This window comes from Pleurodeles waltl, chromosome 8 (assembly GCF_031143425.1).
Source record: "Pleurodeles waltl isolate 20211129_DDA chromosome 8, aPleWal1.hap1.20221129, whole genome shotgun sequence".
Taxonomy (NCBI): domain Eukaryota; kingdom Metazoa; phylum Chordata; class Amphibia; order Caudata; family Salamandridae; genus Pleurodeles; species Pleurodeles waltl.
Window position 1 is genome coordinate 1,415,508,549 of NC_090447.1, and position 17,551 is coordinate 1,415,526,099.

General features: G+C 41.4%; 1 protein-coding gene across 1 annotated transcript in view; it reads left to right on the top strand.

Moving 5' to 3' along the window:
* DOP1B (DOP1 leucine zipper like protein B) overlaps window positions 1–17,551 on the top strand; it is a 604,399-nt gene that overhangs the window by 310,919 nt on the left and 275,929 nt on the right. The window contains exon 13 of the mRNA XM_069202530.1: window positions 12,461–12,652. Within this exon, the coding sequence (XP_069058631.1) occupies window positions 12,461–12,652 (192 nt within the window). The remainder of the gene's footprint in view (window positions 1–12,460; window positions 12,653–17,551) is intronic.

Genomic DNA, 17,551 nt, shown 5'->3' on the forward strand with positions numbered 1-17,551 from the left:
CTTACATTATCATTTGTGTGTTATATCAGTTTTTGCAGTAAAACTGCATGTCTGTGCAAATGTAGAGGCCATTTCAATGGAAATGTGCTGCCTGTAATGACAATGTAATACTGCATGATGTTTAGTATATTTGTTACAGTGTGTTTCAAAATGCAACACCAGCTACTTACGACTCTCCTGCGGAATACATTTGCTACACTTTGTATGAAACTAGGATTTTTCAAAATCACCATGACATTCGGTGATGCAGTTTGGGGCAGAATCTCAAGTTTCTACCCAAACATCTAATTGTGAGACAGCCATACTTTTTTAGCACGTTTACCCTCAAATTGTTTTCTGACTGATACTGGTGGTAATTGACCCTGACTGTGCCCTGGGCTCTGTTAACCAGGCCCAAGGTCAGTGCTCTGATCAAAAGGTATATGGTAATGTGGTACTATTGCAATTGGCAATGACAGACCCCTGTAAGTCCTTAATGTATAACAGCGCAAGGGAGATTCAAACTACTTATAAGTCTGTATTTAATAAGTAAATAATAGGGCAGGGACATTGAGAGGCCCAGTAGATTTCCTTCACTGGAGCCTGCACTGCTGTGTTGCCTCCTGTCATTTTAAAGGCAGTCCTGCCTTGCAGGCTGTCTTTAAAAAGTAAAATGTGTGCAAATTTGACTTTGGAATTAAAAGTACTTACAAAGTGATAGTCTACCTTATGTTTGCATATGTCACTCCTCAGGTCTCTCCTGAGTGCCCCAGTGCTGGTGTGCCATGTAACTATAAACAGGGACATAATAAAATATGTTTTATATGCCCTAGTGAGTGGAAAACTGCCCACTTCATTTTTCCCTCGTTGTAGATACTTAGCTCCACAGAATATTTCATATAGGTATACATATTGCTAGGATGCAGCTAAATGTCTCATGAAAAGACTCAAAAGATTGATAATGGTAAATCCAAAGCTTACCACAGTTTAATTTATCATAACTAATACAGAAAAGAAGTTATGGAACTTTATTTTCTGTAAGCCGAAATCGAGCCTGGTAGTGGCCTATCTGATTGGTCAGCCGTAACAGGATTAGCCAGGCTGATTTGATGAGGCTATAAGTGGCCTGCACTGAGCAGAGGTTATCTGATGGGGGAGGTCTGCTGCTGTAGAGGCCAGGCAAGGAAGGGGGCTGGGTAAATCAAACTGGGCTTCAAAGGAAGCAGAGCAATAAGGAATGCCAGCCAGGCCTGCCCTCTCACCATGTACCCCACACACACAGAGCAGGCCCAGGGTAGGAATTTGCAGGTGGTCTGGAGGGGGAATGTTAATGGAAATGAGCCACACCAGTAGGTTGGTTTAACCACATTTTTGCTCCTCTGAAGAGAAATCGTTCCTCTTGGATTTTAAAGTGCAGTGCTCTGTGGGACAAGACAGTGCCACACTTTGGAGGAAACTGTCATGCTTTTAGAAGGCACCCTCCCTCTCATTGGACAGGGGTGTCCCTCTGCTTGTCCCCCAAGACGATTGAATAAATATCTGGGAGCTACATTGCCACTTAGACCTGCTGCCTGAAAGCACAAGAAGAAGGATTTCCTTGCTGGAACCCTGGCCTGCAACCCAAAGGACTTCACTCTGAAGTACTGCTCCTGTTGCACACTGGAACAACAGCCCTAAGTACTTTGCTTAAAAACGGACTAAGGAGTGGAAACCCTGAAAACAGCAGGTTAACAGAGCTTGCCTGCACCAACTGTCTCAAAAGTCTTCAGCCTGGAGTGTGTCCAAAGGACTTTTAAGGATTTGATCAGGTGCATTGTTAGACTTGTGGTCCCAACTTTGTAGTACTATCTCAGAGCTTCTAGACTCTTTGATTTGTGTTTGGGACACTTTGAACCCTCCAGAGGAACTTCAGGAAGAAGTTCCTGAAGTTAGGAGAACTTTTGTGAAAAAGCTCCATAAGGTGACCGACCAGTTGACGAGAGTCAAGCCGCCGCCACCAGACTGTGACCCAGCCTGAATTTCAGGTTCATTCCGCCAAAACTCTGTCGCTTTTCCCTGTCAACAAGACTTCCAGGAGTTGACCGATTCTTTGCAGAAACTCAGGCTGACGACATTGCATCGGATCCCAGCCTAACAAGGAGCCTTGCCCGATGGCGAGAGAAAAAAGCTCCAGAAAAACAACTAAGTCAGAAGGTAAAACTTTGCCCGAGGCCGCCTGCTCAGGGCTCAATCGCTGTTGGCCTAAAATTGTGACTTGGTCCCAGTCTAGCACGACCAGATGTCCCCGGTTGGCACTATTGATATTCTAAGAACTTTTTAAAATGTAATCTTTAAAAAATCATATCTCCGGTTCTCAATATATGATTTTTGTCATTTTGGTGTCATTTTAAAGATAATTTTTTTCCCTATTTTTATAAATTGGTGTGGGATTTGTATTGTGTGTTGTGTCTTGCTTATTTAATGTATTGGTGTATTTAAATGCTTAACATACCTGTGTCCTAAGTTAAGCCTGCTGGTTGCCAAGCTACCAGGGGTTGAGCCAGGGGCTGATGTTTTGATACGTTGACTGGACCAAACATTGGATTGGTGGCCCTATTGCTAGTGGTAGGTGTGTACTTACCCCTACTAACAATCTGTCTTCCAACACTCATCATATGTATTAGATACAGAAACAAGTGAAAAAACAGCTGCAATTTCCAGTTTAAGTTTTGTATACTGTAAACATGTCCAATAGGTTTTGTAGAAGTGGGCCATGGTTTTAAAAAAGTAGCAAGACAGACCGGGCTACATTCCAAAATATACTGGTAAAGTGAAAAGCGTTTAACTTTTCCTCCTCCTCCCCATGAGTTCTGCTCTACAGGGAGAGAGCAGCCACTTTGTTCGAAATTGGCACTTTTGCCTGTTAATCAGTGCTTCCTAAAGATTTATTATTTTGGCATCTTGATAGTCCATGAGCCCTAATGCAAGCAAGGAATGTGACCCCTTATCTCCTGGTTGAGTAGAAACAAAAACATCTGTAATTCCAGTGCAGTGGGGCCCTTGCAGTCCTGGTATCTGGTGCCACTGTACAAGCTACACTCACAAAAGCTGCACTCCTGTTTAGAATGCTGCCGCCCCCTAAATAAGTGGTTCCATGCAATATTTTATACATATAGCGATTGTAAGATGTGAGAAAAGGTAAAAAGGAGTTTATGAAAAGACACTCACCAAATGGAATGACAATGCCACAGACAAGTCACATACCTACAATAACTACAAAATAATAAAAATTATCACAAAAGGCACAAAAGGATTTAAGTGATTTTTCTATTGTTTTTTACGTGTAATTCATAGTTAACCTAGGACCCCATGTGACGTAATTGGTAGGTCTAGTGTGCGTATAAATACATATAATAATATGCCCCAAGTGCTAAGAAACACAATAAAAACAAATTACAAACACAAGCATATATACAGAAATCAAGGAAGTTGTTGTTTACTCAACAGACAACTTGTCAAAATGATTTGTAATCTCAGTGGTATACAAGTAATAAACAAGCAAGTTTGTTTGTTTGAAGTGTTGATGGCATTTCGATCCACAACTCGATGTAAGGGTCTTATGAGGACTGAAAATGGTGGGACATCCTGCTGGTGCCTATAAGATGAAGCATCAGTACTGCGGTACTCTCCTATATTTAGAAGCATGATAATGCAAGCCTGCACATCAAAGACAGGTAATTGTGCAAGCAGGAGTTTGAAATCTGGCGCCCTCCACTTATAGTTCTGCTCAGCTATGAGAAATGGGGGATTCAGCATTTTGGCTTTAATTCTAGGTCTTTTTTGTTCTTTTCAATCTAGCATTCAAGGCAATGCTCTGACAACAGCCCCTTTTAAATTAAAAAAAAAAAAGATCCAAAGGTATATTACAAACAAAAACCCATCTTGGTCAAATTACGGTGATGGAGTGCTGTCACAAGAAGAGAAAAGGGACCACAAGAATAATCCAAATTCCCCCCAGTACGAAAGACCTACAGTTCCTAGAGAGGGAATGACAACTGCCATTTCATGTCATGAGGAAACATATGCCAGGGGAGGGAAGCAAGAATTTGAGAGAGAAACACTGTGGGCAAGTCAACATGACACACCATCACATACCACTAAGTATGATTGTAAAACTGTATCCACACTAATACAGAGCCTTGTGATGATGGGCCCAAGGAAGATACTGGATGTTGTCCTAAACTGGTAGGAGTAGTTGGGTCCTGCAGCTGAGGACCAGTAACAGCAAGCACAAGAGTAAAAATAGGTAACTGTCAAGAAACACAAGACAAAAAGGAAGATCTCAGTGATGTATCGTAGCCAACAAAGAAACCCATTAACATGAAAATTTACAAAGCAGCAAACTAGAGAATAGGCTGGCTAAAGTACTGTCACTGCTTATACTGATCCAGATGCACTCTAGCAAAATGCAAGAGAAAAAAACGAGGCCTCCATATGGTGAACAGTGATAGCCATCTTGATATGAGAAAATAATGGCTGTCTCTGTATATGTGCAGCACAGCTACATTCACTTCCCTAGTGTCAGCATTCAAACCGGTTGCCATAGCTGCCAGGAAAATAGCCCATTTAACCCACAACTGCGTACCCCACATAAAAAAAGATTAGCCAAACCCCAGTGTCTAAGCCTTTCTCTGTGCAGTGCCAGTTGCAGATGAACCCTGAGTAAGTTGAGTCCTGAAAAACCTAGAATTTGTCTATTTTTTAAATTTCTGCACAGAAGTCAGGGCCATTGCAGCATGTCAATGTCAACATGTACCCAACTGATTTGTAAACAATGATTCCAGTTATATATCAGTAATATCCCAACCTCCATTCAGTGATTTGACATCTGATCAATTATAAATTCCCCCTCTGAAACAATATGTTGCTAAAATATGCCATAGAGACAATTCAGTTTATCATCCATAATTAGAATACTAGCCTGTGCACAGCTTTTTCTCCTCTACAGAGCACAGACGCAATGTATCGTTTTGAGTATCTCAGTTGTCACAACACTATAAAATGACTAAAAATCTTAATACTAAATGATGTAGGAGTAGAATTAATTGATCTGTAATTGCTAGAATGTTCCCTTTCTAGGCTTCTGGTGAGAAATGTGATTAGAGTATCCGCATTTCCTTGAGTTAAAAAAAAATGTATTCACAAAAACTTGATTTGCCTCTGACACTGAGGTTGGTCAGCAATGCTGGTAATATTTTGATATGTGTGAGATGATAGGTCTACAACTTCAGGCATCTGTAGGCGAAACAGACAAACTAGCTGCACTCTTCCTGATATTCGGCTTGTTTTAAAACTTGCCTCCTTGACTCTGTGTGCCTAAATAAGAATGTGCCTAATACCATAAGTGGCCTGATTACGATGTAGAGCAAAGCCATAAACTTCATGTGGTGATTAAACTGAGGTCTGTAATGTTTAGATCCTAACCATATAATTGTGGTTTAACGTGGCCCAAGTAAAATATAATTAAATGTAATGTTTTATATTTCAAATTAATTTACTCCTAAAGAGTTGTAGACCATCGTTGGTCTTGGTTTCACATGTAAGCCTGTGACACAATCATAGAAGAATTGTGGGGGCTCTGTCACATTCCCATCATTGAGGCACATGGGCTCCCCATGGATGTGTGGGTGTCTCATCCTGTGGTGCAAGATGGGGCAAAGTAACTTCAGACACCTCCACCATCTATTTGAACACAATTGTGACGATATGGTAAAGAGGATCTGTAGCTTAACCACTATATTGATCTCTCTTAATTCTACCTCTGTTGAATATCTTGTCAATATAGTAAATGTAAGGAGTCTAGCATGTTTTACATGAATATTTGTGAGATGATCCCTTCCTCTAATCAGACACCATCTGCAACTTCCTTTCAATAGTGGTTGGACATCTAAAACAAGCATCAGATATACAGAACTTGGCAGAGTTTGTGAACAGCTTTGCCTGGTTTCTATAACACCTTTGACTTTATTTGAGGGCAGCTGAAGGGCCTTTATACATGTTCATATATCTGGTAGACAGCAGTGGTGACCTTTAGCTTTCCTGACTAAGTGCAAAAAACATGGTCAGTTTATCGATTCCTCAAAAACAGGATTGAGAGGCAGAACAGAGATGAGCTATGTGCAGCACAGATGAATGGTGTTTTGTTTTTTTACTTGGGCAAGGAGGCATTTTCCACCTCTTTCATGCCTTCCTAAGCACAGGGTTAACATCTTCCACTTGTACAGACGGGCTCATTCCTTCCTGGTGCCTCAAATGCCCACCTTTTATTATCTTCACTTTGAACTGGCTTTTCTTCGGTATCTGTTATCTCTTGGGAATCACCAGTAAATTTCGATGATGATTTAAAGTAACTATTTTACTAATTAAGGTGGTTTCCCGCTGTGTCTTATAAAGGTAATACATCTCTGATTTGTCCTAAGAGTAAAACACTGTAGGAGGTTACTTGATGGGTCATAGTTAAAACTACTTTGCCTGGGTGATTTTCATTAGAAAGGTTCCAGTAATTTTCTGGAGAGGTAGGCAAGCAATCATGGCTTTCTCAAAGCTGCATATTATTTACCTCTTTGTTCTGCTCCCTTTTAGTGAAATGCTGTACTCTAGCATGCATTGCAGTAGTTGAGAAAGGTCAAGCAACCTCCCCGTTATTTGCTGGGCTCAGCACCTTTAAACATTTCCTATATCCAACACACTTCTCTCAAGTAAATTGCAGTCTATGCAGCATTATACATAGTTTTATTGAGTTGCATACATTATCCAAATGGAGAGTTTTATTGAATTTTCATTTTTTTGGTCCATCTTCGGGTAGTGTTTCTGATTCTGAAACAATCAGACCTAAATCTCTTCAGTTGATATGGGAAATGAGTACCTAAGTACCTTCTGCTACTATTGACTAGGCCACGGGCTCAAGCATAGTAATGTTGTCTGGCTACCTGTCGCAATAAAAAGGAAACTGAGATTGGATAGCTGTTAGAAAAATCAAATGGAAGCCCTTTTCTGGTATGAGAAAAGTCAAAAAGTTATTTTGTAGTGTTAGACCTGGCATCCTTAGGGGGAGGTATTACCCCAGAATTTCTGATTTTTGCCTCCTGTTTTTGCTGTATCTTTTTGTTGGCTTTAGGACTCTGAGCACTTTACCACTGCTAACCAGTGCTAAAGCGCATGTGCTCCCCCCCTAAACATGGTAACATTGGTGTATCCACATTTGGCATATTTAATTTATATATAAGCTCCTTCTAAAGTGGTATACCATGTACCCAGAGCATGTAAATTAAATGCTACTAGTGGGCCCGCTGCACTGATTGTGCCACCCACTTAAGTAGTCCTGTAAACATGCCTAAGGCCCGCCACTGCAGAGCCTTTGTGTCCAGTCCCACTGCCACTTGGAGTTGGCATTTAAAACCTCTTCCCAAACCTCAAACGCCCCTTTCCTTACAAAGGTCACCCCTAATGTAGGCCCTCAGTAGCCCATTGGGCAGGATGCCATGTTAGTAAAAAGCAGGACATGTACTTTTAAGTTTTGCATGTCCTGGTAATAAAAAACTACCAAAGTAATTTTTCGTTACTAAGAGGCCTACCCCTCTCATAGACGCTCATTGGGAATTCCTTAAAATAACTTTAAGCTGTAATTCCTGATCCGAGAGGAGCAGTTGCAGCATTTTTAGTAACTTTAGAATGGTGTTCATAAAACTTTCTTTACTGGTAAAGGCAGATTTAATATCACTGTTTTAGAAATGCCTCTTTTAGAAAGTTGGCATTTTTCTGTTCCCACTGCCCTGTGTGCCCACAGCCTGCCTCCAATGCACGTCTGGCCTGGGCTAGGTGACAGCTCACTTGTGCTTTTGCTTCAAACACACATAACACAGGATGCTCAGTTGCATCCGCATACTGATGGGTCTTCCTGGGGAAGAGGTTGGGAAAGGCTCTTACACTTCAAAGGGCAGTGGCCTGAGGGTCTGGTTACTTCCCACCGTCTGGAGCCAGGGCTGGACTGAAAGGGGGACCCGTGCAATTCAGAGAAACCTTTTGAAGTCATTCACCACATTAAAGGCACTTTTTTCATATAGGTACTAGGTCTCTGGCCCCCATAAATCAGTACACTTCTGGACCTAAGACAAAACCCTGATGGAGTGAAGGCTGCTGTGCTGTAGGATCGCCACTTTGCTGTGCCTTATAGTTTCAAGGAACTGCTCTCCTTCTTTGCAGGCCAGAGATCAGCAACCAGCAGGGCAGCTCAACAGACAAAGAGCCAAGAACTACTTCCACAGTGACTCCAGCAGCTTACTGACTTGCACCCGGTTCTACTAATGATCTCCGGGGTATCAAAGAACGCAGAGCGGTTTTATTTCAGCCTAGTGCCTGCTTTTTCAGGACTTCGGAGCAGTTTCATTTCAGCCTGCTGCCCGCTTTGCATAGGCTTTGGGGTGGCTACCTTTCAGCCTGCCGTCCGTATTGCCAGGTAACGTAGACGCGCTGCACACGCTTGCACTTCCCCAGTTGGCGCTCTGCGCTCCGGTACAACCCTGCTTTCTGCCACAGCACCGGCCTTCCTCAATACCACCTTGCCTTCAACCTGCGGCGGTGCATTTCCTGATAACTGAGACCTGAGCGGTCTTAAAGCTTCCGCTGCCCTTCCTGCAATAAAGAGACACACACATTTGGAATTTGAATTCAGTACTTGGGCCGGTCCCGAATGACCCAACAAGTCTTCGCTGCTCTTACAGCATTGCGAAACACGTACTCTTCTATAAATACCGTAAAGGCTCTCGAACGAGCCTCGTACAAAGTGTGCTTATTCTTGATATCTTTTAAGGTGAATAGTCATTGGATTTTTGTCATTTTGGTCTTGATGTACTCATCAGATAAATAATCCTTATTTTCATACACCTGTGTGGAGTCTTTTTGTAGTTGCTGCAGGTGTTTTACACAAATACTTTACAAATTGCCTTCTAAGTTACGTCTGCCTGCTCAGTGCCAAGGTACCAGAGAGTGAGCACAGGTTAATTTAGGTTGTGTATTTGACTTACCCTGACCTGGATTGTGGCCCCTACTTGGCCAGGGTGCATACCGCTGCCAATTACAGATCCAATTTCTAATAGTTGTGGATGCCAAAATCATTGCATTGTCCCTACCAATATAATGCAAAGTAATACTTGTAGGAGTATCAGTTCTTTTGCTTCCCTTAAACACAGACAGCTTACATGCATGCTTAACTCAAGTGACTCACCTGCACAAAAAATGAGTTCATTCAATGTTTTACATAGCATCAACCACTCACATCATAACATTGCTACTCCCTTGCTACTCCCTTGCTTGTTACACAACTCTAAGGCATTAGTATTAATACTGTAGTCATTATTTTCCAGACTGCAGCACCCCACCAATTTATGAGACTCCTTCACACAGCAGCTAAGACTGTCTTCCTACTTTTAGGCCTTAAAAATGACAATTGATGTCCAAAAAAAAGAACATATGTCAAGGACTTTACTGAACCACTTGACCCAACTGCAAAATACATTTTAGCATAACTATTAATAGCACATTTACTGAGATACTACAAACACTTATAATCAGATTAGACCATTACTGCTGCTTTATGTTAGTTTTCACTCAACTTAGATGTTAAACTTAGGAACACGTATTCTCTCCTTTTACCTAGCTTAGTCATCCTGATTCTTATTTGCTCACTCTTTCTATGTCCATCTGCCTTGACTGAAAACTTGTATGTATCTTTAAACCATGCCCTGCTCCCACTCCACCAAACCCCCACCTCCCAGAACCTGCCATGCATGGCCTTTCCCCTGACCTGCCCAGCAGGCTGGGTGTAGTCTGTCTGGTGTGTCCTGCAGCCATGAGCAATACATTCCGGGCAAATGTGGTGGTCTCTGGCCACTCCTTTTCTGATCTATCGCCCCCTGAGCCTGAAAAGCAGAGGTTTTGCCTGTGCCAGAAATCCTTAGGTCCAGGGCTTGCCTCTCCTTCAACCCTCAAGTGCAATTTAGGCTAGAGAAGAAAAGAGGGGAAGCTATTCCTGGTTCCTATTTTGGGATGTGCTGTGAGGTTTTTTTTCAGGTGTAAGGAGTTGTCAGTCATAGGACCCTGGACAGGTAGTGGGCCATAGCAGTTTTTCTGACATAGTCTGTTCATTCAAATAAACCCACATATTTTCCCTTCAACCCAAATTGCAAGAGTAGTAAGAAATTAGCATTTTTGTGTTTTTATTTAAATCCACAAAGAGGCATTTTCCATCCTTTTGATGTATATCTTTGTCCCACCAGAAGGAATTGTGCTCACCATGCCTCAACAAAGGCGCATGGTGTTTTTCCTTTTGCCATTGTTCATGTACTCACTAGGCCACTTTCCAGATTATAACGTCAGATGAAAGAAAAATGATCACCTCTCCCAGCAAATACGATTGCAGAGGTTCTTGGCCTATTAAAATCTGTGTGTTTGCACACATTTACTTTACAATGGTTCAACTGTTTTTTTAGCCTCTGATTTAATATCTTTCTCAAAGTTGATCCTTTAACAGTCTGTCAAATTGTACTGTTGGATAAAATTAGTTTACTTTCTCCTACATTCTCATAAACTAATCTACTTATGCATACTGATCCCAAAATGGATGTTTAGATTGGTTCATGCCCTACCTTCCTGTATAATTGTGTAAATCTGTCCTGACGTTTTCCTTCTTACCATATAATAAAGGTTCCTAAGTGATTATGAATGGGAAAACACAGTTTTGGATCTCTTTCGCCATATAATTTTTACCAAGCGTGCTTAATCTGCCCAACATTTTGTTCTAGAACTAGAAGTGTATGAAGGCAAATGTGTTTTTTTTGTCTTTTGTTGCAAACTTTTGTTTGGAGTTGTCAAATAGGGCAGCAAGGTCTTTAAAAGAACAAGTGCATATAAATTGTTATGCCATAGAGGTTTGCAATGAGGTTTTCTCACAATATCGCTAAAGATCTTTATAGAAGACAAGCGTTGAATATTTCATGTCTAGGGAGGAAGCCTGCAATCAAAGTTAATATAATTTCCATCTTGATTGAAATATCCCATGTAATTTTAGAAATACTGCAAAATAAATGTATTTGGGTTACGTGTGGTGGCAAAAGACATAGGATGTTGAAAAAAATCCTTCATTTACCCAATAGAAAGGCAGGCATAGCCTGCTCAGATATGGAGGATTACTTTATGGTTGCCCAGCTCTTCTTTTATTAGGTGTCTGGTTACAGGAAATTTGGGAAAAAACTGGCTTCACAGGAACCTGGTGGTGATGAAAAGGGTACTTTGGCACATGATCGGTAAACCCCAAAACAGAGACCCATGGATATGTACTGCATTGCAACAGACTCACTCAACTCTGCAGGTGTAAGACAAAAGAGCTCTTACTTGAGAATTAAACCCCCCAACCACTTAAAAACATAGCCGCTATTCCTCTCAATTTTTATTGCATAACCTGGAAAAAGGCATTCATAGAAGAATTTCAGACATGTTTGAGGGTGTGGTCTATAATGACTTTCATTTGAAAAAAATTAGAAGTTAATCACTACAAGAACACAATTAAAGGAAATGCTTTATGATTTATATAGAATCTTTACAGACTCCTATAAAAAACAAAGATGGAGTTGTACGTTTAAATGTGAAAAAAAAGATATAGACTATTGCAGAATGCTTTTGACAGAAGTCAAGGGACTTTTTATAATCTTCCTTCTGTGCCCAGAAGAAGGGCATGAGTAGTAAGAAACTAATTGCAGAATTCTATGTTGGCGGTATCTTACTCTGGAAATATGCATTTTATATTTGTAAGGGTGCCAAATAGATGTTTTAGAGAATGTGGAGAAGTAGGCATCAGTTCTGCACCTGATGTGCAGGCTCCAAGCGTCAGATTTTGTGGAACGAGGTTCTTGTGACCATTAAAAATATCTTGGGGTAACCTGGTGATTTAGGTCTTCTGTCACTAGCTGAGCTAATTTGGTAACATCAAGGTATGGCAAATGGTTATAAAGACGTTGATACAATGCACCTAGGCACAAAACTGGTCACTTTACATAATTGTTATAGAAAAACCCAACTGTTATATTCCTTAAACATTGTGATATATTGTCAGTAGAACACATTTAGACCCTGCCTGTGGATATGTATTCTTGAATCAATTGGTGTTGTTACCAGTTACCTCAATAGAGACTATCAAGAGTTATCATGTCCACCGAAGTTAAGAACACTTCTCTAATTTGATATACAATTCTGGGAGAAGATATGGCTTAGGAAGATGGAGAGAAAAGAAGGTTTCCATATTTTTGTTCAGTTGTATGGCAATGTGGATGAGTGGAAGTTGGAAAAAGACAGGAGAGCACTAATAATTAGTTATTGTAATGTTTCTTTGATATGTTAAAAGCACATGCCACTGTAGCAAGATACCAATAAAAAACTGTCTTCATTTTAGGAGCTTTACTCTGAAGTGCAGACACAGTACCTGCCACAGATGCTTAGCTACATGGCACAGTCACTTGCTGAGAACATGGATGCCCTAAGTCTGAAAGAACTCACACATGCCTTAAAGACCTGCTTCAAAGTGCTGAGCAAAGTACAGATGCCTCCTGCCTACCTGGAGATGCAGACTGGAAGCGAATGTGACGTAAGTGTTCCTCGTTGATCTGAGGTGCTCCTTTAGTTTCAGTGCAACACATTTTTTATGTATATCTGTCTAGAAATGTCCTTCTTCCTGAGAGATAAATTTTATTCGAAGAATGCTAAGCCGCAAGAATTGCCAAACACTATATCGCACACCTGGATGATATCCCAGCATTTAGCCCACTAGAAGGCAACCTACTTCCGACAAATATCCCTTCGCATACGGTTTCCGTCCTATATCGATCCGTAGTCACCAACACTCCAGATGCCTTTGGGCCACTTCGGGAGACTTGGGTTCAAGACTTGGGCCCCCTGGCAGACGAAGACGGGAGACAGGCACTGGCCTTTACTTGCAAGGAGGCCATTGCCTCCTGGTACCACCTTATAAAGATGTGTTACCTAAACATAGTCTAATATACAATGGAGAGGCTTCTTGTATTTGCCACCTGTCTGCGATGTCCAAATGAGATGGGGGACTTCATAGACATGGTCTGGAGCAGTGCAGTTTTGGCTCCTTTCTTGGCAAGGTTGTTCAATTGCTTGGAGGGGATATTGGGGCTGAACCTGCCAACAACTCCACAGTATGTTGCTGCACATCTCGTAGGGTATAGATAGATGCCGATATTGGCGTGGTTTTTTGTGGCTGGGCCTTACTATAGCCAAATGGGATGTGCCGAGGGCATGGAAGGAAGCTCTTGCTCCCTCACTGGAGTGTTGGAAGGGAGGACTAGATCATAGCTTAGAGTTGGAAGGGCTTATCTATATACCCCAAGAAATACTATACAATTTGGAAAGGATGGGCAGCCTACTGTAGGATACACCTGGAGCGGTGCACACAGCGAAAGAGGTCCTTGAAGGCTGAAATCGGAGCATTCACTGCATGAGCGCATATCCAGCAGGGTGGCAGTGGGTGGGGTGGCAGCTGTGGAGCAATCAATCTGTGGATTGCAACATGATTTGGTGCTACCAGTGGATGTATGGTTGTTGTTATTGACTTTGTTAGTTTTTCTTTGTTTTTCCTATATTGTCATGGCTCGTGGTACAGCAAGGCTGATAGCCCTATTATCCCAAATGTATGCTGGATTAGACGATATATCCGTGCCTGTCGGCTGTCTATGTGTAATGTACTGGATTACTGTCAAAAATCAAATAAATAGTTTTGTTAAAATACAGTTGCCAAACACCCTGAATGCTTCTGAAAATGTTCTACTGTGTCATGCACTGGGCTGTTTTGCTTAGAGGCACCCCTGTATTAAGAATTTTAAATTTTGCTTTTCCTCAGTCTTCCTTGTTGTTCCAAATAGAGCTGGGATTGTGGGAGAAGAACTGTTTTGCGCATTGGACTGGAGCTGATGTGAAGCAGCCTTGTGCTTGCTGTGGTTTGCTTACCTTGAATTATATAAACCAGAGCAATGTTAATGTACAATCCCGTTCCAGATGTGTAATGGTGTTTGACAGCTTTCGGCATCCCTAATCAAATCCTGGTTGCTAGCTTTATGTTCTGCTGGCATTTCGGCTTTCAGTTGGTTATCTTTGGCATTTTTCAGCCTTCCAGAGCACCATAAGGTGAGGCTTCTTTTTAGGTCGAGCCAGCGCATGTGCCATCTGTTTTGAGGCACAATCTGCTTATCATGTACATAGAGGGGCTTGGAGCTTGCCCCTGGATTATCATTGGTTGGCATTCTTGTCACTCTCACTTGCCTACTTCTTATTCATGCCTCAGCTTCTTAACCTTGTTTTTGTGCCTCCCATGAATCATTGCCTCTTTACCATGTCTGTTTGCCTGGTGGCTGTACTCAATGTTGGGGAACTACTTTTCTCTTTTTTGTGTAAGCACTCACAGATAGTGCATGTGTTTTTGAGCTGTCTTGCTTGTGTACACTCCCTTGTGCTGAGGCCTTTCCCAGCATGCTTCTCCCCATCCCTGTTGCGCTCGCCTGTATACTTACCAGTGATTGCATCCCCTCTCCCTTATGTTGCTTCTGTGTCCCCCCACTCTCCCCTGTGTTGCTTCCATGCCTCCCGCCCCCCCGTTGCTTCTCTATTACCCTGCCCTCGCCATGTTACTTCCATGTCACCTACCTTTTCAGATGTTGCTTCTGATCCCCTGTTACATCACCCCCATTGCTTCTTCTCCCAAAAAAAAAAAAAAAAACGCTTTTGTGTCTTTGTTTTTGTATTTAGATACAGATGTGACTCGGATAGGAGACTAAAAACAAAAAAGGGGGATGAGGCATTTTGTAAGCGCACACATGCATGATGCACAAGCCTTCAAAACTACATGGATGGACTTGTACATTTACATTTTTTGTTGGTTTTACTTTAGCCATGCTGCACAGCATCAAGGATGCTGTGCCATGTGGCCAAACACCATCGGCAAAACCAATATGTCACAAAGGCAAGACCTGTGGCTTTGCTAATGCAGGTTGATTCCAACTGGTCTGTTGGGAAACATACTTCATGTACGTCATGAAGCATCTGGAAATCATCTTGCAAAACAGTTAGCTATTGTTAGAAATAAGGTAGGCAAGACTTATTGGCTTTGACAATGATTGTTTCAAGTAGCATTGGCTTTGCCAATGATTGTTTCAAGTAGCACTGTGTCATCCACATGACTGGAATGTGCATATCACCGAACTTGGAGGGGGGACGGATAGGCATCAGTTAGACATAGATGTAAGTCAGAAATGTATAGATCAAACAGCAGCAGACCTTACACACAACTCTGCTTTCGGGCTCGTTTGTAAATTTTAGGGAAAACTATAGCAGTGTCTGAGTTTAATCTCTACCCACCTGTCACATAATTGGCATATGCCATGCAGTAGAGTTAATACCCCAGTTCTAGAGCTTTGTCCATAGTAATACCCTGTTTATGTAATATGAAGCAGTTCTAAAATCTATGAAGCCTGCGTAGAAACTTTAGCTTGATTGAATGTGCTTGTCGATAAGCATTGATAAGGCTTTTATATCATCTAAAATCATGCAATTGCCTCTAAAACCAGTCTGGATAAGGGGCAACAGCTTACATCATTCTACCCAGTTGGGGAGATCTGCTAAAAGCACCTTGATGTACAGTTTTGCAGCAACATCAAGTAAATAATCTAACCTGTAGCTGCTGTAGTGTTGATTGGGCCTTTCTTATGAAATGTGAATAATGTATGACAGTAATTCAAATCATATTTAATAAAACTGGTGGAATATGATTTGGAGCTAGGCACAACAACAAACCGTGAACTCTTTATGAGTGTAATAATGTTCTCAATGTTTACTGGTTGGTAGTCTAGTGTGGGCGGTCTGGTGAAGATGTTAGACTGTACTAGTATGCCATCCTCATACAAGTACTGAATAAGGCATTGACTGTCCAATAAAGATTCTAATCTACATGCGCTGTGCATATTTGCAGTGTCTAGTGAGTTGATGAACTCCCATAATTTCTTGAAGCTGTTGGATTTTGCAGATATTAAAAATGTTTTGACATAGTGAATCAGTGTAAGTTCTTTTGGTGTCTCATACAAGCTTTTTATGGTCGGTTCGTAATTTTATGACTTTGCATGCAGCATAGCAAGTGTCATGGTATCTGGTATCATTAGAGTGTTCAAATAGCTCTATTAAGTTCTTGTTTTAATTTTAGGGTTGTCAAGAACCAACTATTTTGTTATGGTGGTGATGGTGATCGGGTTGCCTGATATAGAGCCCTGGGGTTGATGAGGTTAACTGTTTGTCTAATGACGCCAGAAGAGTTTCCCAGGGTACTCTTATTACGGGGGACTTTGCTTTGGAGAGATTAGTGAAAAAAAGCTTTGTAATGTAGTCTAATTTCTAATACAGTCACTTCAACTGTTGGACACACATTGATGACCCAAATTGTAATTTTAGAAGATTCTTATTCCCGGGACAATAAAATGAAAACATCTACGTGATGTGAGCATTTCAGTGGTATATTGAGAAATTGCTGATAATAGGGAAGAGTTACACTGAGACAAACGTGTGATCCAAAATTGCCTGACATAAGTTAGTAATATGAATGCAGCCAATGGTAATGTCACTTGCAAATCATCTATTCAGTGCTATTAAGATTAAACTGTGCTGGATATTGGCTGAGTTTGTAAAAATGTTGTCAGTGTGGATTGAGACGGCCTTTGTGGAAGGTGGGAGGGGTCTTCACATATTCATTCTGTACATGATACCAGGTATTATCTTAGTTTGAGTGGGTCAGATTGTAATGGAAATGTTTGTGTCCACAAAGTTGAACTTGAGATCGGTTAGCAGTGTGGGCAGATCTTTTACCTGCTTTATTTTTGCCTTATACCCCTTGTTTAATACATACATACATTAATGAGTAGTGACGTTAGGTGAGATAGATCAGCCTCCGCTTTTATTATAATGCTAACGTGAATGGAAGGCTGACATCAAATTGTTTAGACGATAAATGGCATGTGTAAGAAATGAATGTCAAAAGTCATCACTGCTTAATGAATTTTAAATATTCTTGATATAAAAAAACAGGTAGCCCTTGGTGATGGGTTGCCACTAACCTTTGTGTTTTTGAAGCATTTTACATGAGTTTAGTGGGCCCTGGTCAAGGCTAGAATGTGGACAAGTTCAGGAAGACCATGCCCCTTTTGGCTTAACGCCGTCACATGCCAGGCCCAGGCATCCTAAGCACTGTTGGGAGGCTGCTCCTAGAGAGGTCAGGGTGTATTATGGTTTGATCTATGTGTGATTGTTAGTGGTGTTGAGTAACTTTGTTCAGTCGCAGCAGGATCACTGGATTAGCCTTTAGTGGCCGCTGGCATGGCATTCGCAGGGACCTTGGTTCTAGAAGCATCAGTTATAACGGGTGCATTCTTTGGATGTTAAACAAGTGGTTAACGTTTTCGGGAAGGGTTTCTTAGTTTGATGC